This window comes from Myotis lucifugus, unplaced genomic scaffold, assembly GCF_000147115.1.
Source record: "Myotis lucifugus unplaced genomic scaffold, Myoluc2.0 scaffold_11520, whole genome shotgun sequence".
Classification (NCBI taxonomy): Eukaryota; Metazoa; Chordata; class Mammalia; order Chiroptera; family Vespertilionidae; genus Myotis; species Myotis lucifugus.
This window is the reverse complement of record NW_005882568.1, coordinates 1-5,022: the sequence shown is the minus strand read 5'-3', so window position 1 is coordinate 5,022 and position 5,022 is coordinate 1. Positions and strand designations below refer to the sequence as shown.

Genomic DNA, 5,022 nt, shown 5'->3' with positions numbered 1-5,022 from the left:
GGCCCTGGGTGGGGGAGCACCTGTTGGGGGCAGAGTTAGGATTAGGGTTAGCCTTAGAGACAAGGTTAGAGTGAGGGTTAGCAGTGGTCCGAAAACTCATCAGTTAACAGAGCCAAATATCAACAGTACAACGATTGAAATTTCTTTTGTGAGACAAATTTTTTAAACTTAAACTATATAGGTAGGTACATTGTTATAAACTTAATTAGGGTACTGCCAAGGCTTAGGAAGAGCCACACTCAAGGGGCCAAAGAGCCACATTGGCTCAGGAGCCGCAGTTTGCCGACCACAGGCATTAGGGAATATGGATAAGGTTAGGAATAGGGATAAGGTTAGGGTTAGGGTTAGGGATAAAGATAGGATTATGGTTACCATTAGGTTATGGTTAGGAATTTTCCCATGTGACACCCGGGAAGTGCCCCTCCTCTCTCCCTGCCCCTGAGGGTTTGGGGGTCCTGCCCCGGCTCTCCATGCTTCTTGCTGAGTTACCTTTGGGCCCGGGGGGTCCCGCCTTCCCAGGGACTCCAGATGGGCCTGGGTCTCCTGCAATTCAAACATGTCAGTGAGCAAACTCTGGGACCCAGCCCCTAGCACCCCAGGTTTGACCCTCGGGAACCAGAGGGAGGGGACCCGGACCCCAGCCCTCCTAGTCCCCGCCGTCAGTCAGAGGCCAGGACCTGGGACCTGGGGCCTTCCCAGGGGACCAGTCCCAAGTCCAGCTCTGCAATCATCCGGGGACCCTGGGCATTTCGATTGGCTGTGACTGCCTGGCCCGCTGTGGTCCCCCACTGGAGACAGGCCCCCCGGGCTCAGCTGGCACCAGGGAGGGCAGGGAGGACAGTCCAGCTGGGTCCCCCCGCAGCAGGTGCGTCATCATCAGGAGCCGTGATGGCCGCGCACACAGGCCCAGCAGCTCCGTGGGTGACCCGAGACCAGCTCACTCCCACGGGGACCCACACCCCAGTGGACCAAGCCCCAGGCCCCTCCTGAGACCTGTAGAGGACCCTGCCTTGTCGGGTCTCCCTGGGCAGGGACGAGGCCCAGATCTCCCTTACCCGGGCACTCACCTTTCCTGCCCTCGGCGCCTGCCTCTCCCTTGGGCCCCTGGGCCCCGGGCAGCCCCGGGCAGCCCCGGGCAGCCCCGGAGGATGGTGAGCTTGTCGGCCTCCAGCCCCAGCACCTTCACTTCTGCAGAGAAACGCGGGCGCCCGTCAGGGTGAGGACCTGGGTCGCTGCCCCCCCTGCCCCCCACCCCAAAGGACCTGCCACCGTGGGGACCCGGCCTGGCAGATGGCTGTGCCCGGGCCGCCTGCCTCAGCTGGAGGTCCAGACAGGAGGGGAGGCGGTCCCGCCTCTGCTGAGCCAGTGGTCGGTCCTCCTCCAGGTGATGGGCCCGGCCTCGGGGTCCTCCTGCCCCCGGGGAACCCCGTTCCGGGGCTGTGTGTCCTCGGGGAGTCCCTCAGCCCCTCTGGGCTCTGTGCCCGGCTGCAGAGTGAGAGCAGAGGGAGGCTTTGGGGGGTCAGAGTGGCTGATGCAAATGTGTGAGACCTTAGGAAGAGCTCCCCCCACTGCGGCCCGTCCAGTGAGTGCAGCCTCCGCATCTGTGTGACAGCGGGGGGCGGGGGCAGTGCCGCATGTCACCCCCATTCCTCGGGCACGTGGCCTGGGAATCCCAGGCTGGAGGGTGCGGAGGGTGGGGGTCCCTGTGATATGAGGACACACAGCAGCCCCCGCAGAACTGGAGCCAGAGATGCACCTGCCTCTCGGAGTTCAAGTGCGTCCATCACAAATACACGGCCTCTAGGGAGGGTGTGGGGACCCGGAAACCCGCTGCCTCACAGGGTCCCCTTGGGGTCACATGGTCCGAGGGCCTGTCCTCTGCAGGTCCTCCCTGCGCGGAGTCAATGGGGACCTCACTTCTGCATTCGCTTAATTTTTGCTCATTAACAACAGGGCACCTGGGGGTCGGGGACAATGAGAGGCCCTGGTGGAGCCTGGCCGGTCAGAGCGCCATCCAGGTCGCTGAGACTGTGGGCGCGATCGCCATCAGGGCGCGAGCAACGGGAACAGCAAATCCACGTCTCTCCCTCCCTCTCTCTCTGGCGAATGAATAAATTTTAAAAATTCTTTTGTTTTAAATGAAGAAAATAGGACGCCCTGAGGGGAGAACATGGACTCAGCGTGACGTTCCCCGTGAGGCCTGCGTGTCCTTCCTCCCGACTCAGCGGCCTTTCTCCTGTCACAGGGGGACATGCTCTCTCCCACCTCTTCACAGGCCGCACTGCAGGCCCCGGGGCCCTGGGAGGCAGCACCTGGTCCCGGGTCCCAGCCCCGCCCACAGCCATAGGCTCCGGAGGGAGGGGTGGAGCCCCCTGGAGAGCTCCTGGGCCAGGGAAGGAGGTCAGGCCCGTGGGAACCCTGGGACCCTGGCCCTCTTGCTCTGCCACCTCGGGGAGCAGTGGGGCCGCCTGTCCCCCGAGGCTCAAGGCCCCCAGCGCTGGGTGCGACCTTGCACTGACCCGGGCTGGGGGAGGGGGCGCTCTCCAGCCTCCCCCCCTCACACCACCTGTGCCCCTCGTGGGAGGACCCCGAGACAGGTGCCCCTGCAGAGGGTGGTTCAGCCTCAGTCAGAAGAAGAATGTTCTGGAAGGACCCGGCAGGGGGCAGGCAGTGGTCTGTGCAGAGGCCCTCGGCTCTGGGACCTTCGTCAGGCCGGCCCGCCGGGTGCCTGGCTCACCTGGACAGTTGTCGGCCATGGCGGCTGCAGTGCCCAGGAGGACCAGGGCCAGGACCACGGTTCCCATGGCAGCGGCTGCTCTGGGTGGTGGCATCCCGGGTCCCGCTGCCAAGGCGCTGGCACCTTTTATTGCTGCGTGAGCCCCGCCTCCGCTCTAGTTCCCTCCTGGCCGGGCCACTTCCTCCCCAGCTCCAGGGGATGGTCCCCCCACCACGCCCTCAGCCCTCCCTCTGCAGTGGCCCCCTTCCCCTCAGTGGGACCAGATGCCCCTCGTGGGGAGGGCTGTGTGGGGAGGGCCTGTGTGTGTCTTTATTATTTTTATTAAAGATGTATTTTTATTGATTTTGGGGACGAAAGGACGGAGAGAGAGACAAACTGCTGATGAGAGAGAATCAAATCCGCCCTGGGATCCAGCCCCCAACCCGCCCATGTGCCCTTGACCAGGATTGAACCTGGGACCCTTCGGTGGGCAGGCTGGCACTCTATCCACTGAGCCACACCGGCCAGGGCTGCCTGCTTGTGTCCTTAGAGAAAGCCCAGGAGCCCCCACTCATCACCCAGCTCTGCCCAGGGGGACCCCCCTGAGGGACCCCTAGGACGGCAGGGGTGGCTGGGGAGGAACTGACTTGCATGCCATGGGCTGTGGGTCTCCAGAGGGTTAGAGACTCCCTGGGGTTCAGGGTGGTCAGAGGGGAGGGGAGGGGAGGGCAGGGGAGGAGGTGACTGCCCTGCAGAGGCAGGACTGGGAACTGGACTGGTGCAGCAGCAGCCTGACTGGGGAGCGGGAGGTGGCACTGGATTGTCCCCGGGATTATGTGACAGCGGCGCAGCCCCAGCAGGGACTGGCGGGCGGCACGGGCCCTGTCCATGCCTTTCCCACCCTGGGAGCGGGTCGCTGAATCTCGAAGCCCCACCTGGTGGAGACGGAGGTGGCAGGTTGGGGCCCCCGTCCCCGTCCAGGTGTGACTTCCAGGCCGACGTGACCCAGGATGGAGGTCCCATCGGGCCCATCTCCGTGTCCCTGGCACCAGGGCCCTGAGAGTTGGTTCTGGACCCGGGGGCGGGGGTCTCTACAGGAGGGAGGGGGACACAGAGCAGAGATCAGGGGAGGGAGCTGAACTCCCAGAAACGCCCGGTCATCTTGCCGGTCAGCGGCGTCCAGCGTGCTCTCTGCGTCTGGTTTGGTGGCTGAGCGCCAGCTCACCTGTGGGCCGGGGCCCTCTGGGAGCGGGAAGGGCTTCCTGTGAAGCCAGTTCCTGGGATTCGTACACAAAGGTGTTGTTCAATTTCTAATATAATAATACAGATTAGCCACCCAGTCGAGTTCATGTAACGGACAATCACAGGTCCTGGGCTGCCGGTCCTGCCTGAGCCAATTCAGCAGAGACAGGCTGGGATCATGGGTGAGCGTTTACTCCGGTCCTGCCGGCAGCGTGGAGAGCAACCGTCACCACATACCTGTGCTGTCCCCCCGTAAGCCGGCTGCTTACATTGACTCTGGCTCCTGAATAAACCGCTTTCCTTGGGTGGAAGGACAGAGGTGACAGGGGAAGTAGCCAAAGGGCGAGCCAAATGGCTGCTCACAGGTCATGGGGGCTGGAGACCTGCACAGGCTGCGGGTGGCAAGGGCTGGGAGTCTGCAAAGGGCTGGGGGTCTGCAAAGGGCTGGGGGTCTGCAAAGGGCTGCAGGTGGCAAGGGCTGGGGGTCTCCAAAGGGCTGGGGGTCTGCAAAGGGCCTGGGGTCTGGCTTCTGGAACAAGGTTGCTACCTTCCCAGGATCACAGGCAGCTCCCGGTGGGGGGGGAGGGCCCGTTTCCAGGTGAGCCCCCGGGTCCCACACGCACCTCCCCGCCAGGTGGGAAGGTGCCTCTGTAATCAGTGCAGAGCCAACACGGTGAGCGGAGCAGGAGCCATATTTCGTACAGTGACAGCGGGTCCCCACCTTCTCGCTCTGCCCCGTCATTCTCGGGAGCGGGAGGTGGTGACAGGCGAGATGGACATGCCAGCTTCCTTTGCACACGGGACAGGCTGAGAGGAGGGTGTCCCCCGGGGGCTCAGAACTCAGGACTAAGGCCCTGCTCCTGGCCGGGTGGGACGCAGGCCTCCCGGGCGAGGGAGGTGACCGAGCCTTGAACACGGCTCTTGCCCGTGACCTGCCTGCACGTGGACCTGCCTCACCCCCTGGCTCCCCCGAGGCAGGCCGGTCGGAGACAGACGTTCCCAGGATCATATTCTAGCGCCAAGGAAGCTATGTCAGCTAGTCACCGCCCCCCATTCCCTTATCG

The 5,022-nt window shown here is 63.7% G+C and overlaps 1 protein-coding gene across 1 annotated transcript; it reads right to left on the bottom strand.

The window, feature by feature from the left end:
* Positions 1-489: 489 nt before the first annotated feature.
* LOC106696183 (ficolin-2-like) lies at positions 490-2,831 on the bottom strand (the record flags this gene model as incomplete). Its single annotated transcript, XM_014451287.2, has 3 exons — positions 2,738-2,831; positions 1,068-1,188; positions 490-543 (listed from the first exon to the last, which is right to left on the bottom strand). Coding segments are annotated over exons 1-3 (269 nt in total), but the record flags the coding sequence as incomplete, so codon positions are not given.
* Positions 2,832-5,022: the final 2,191 nt, after the last annotated feature.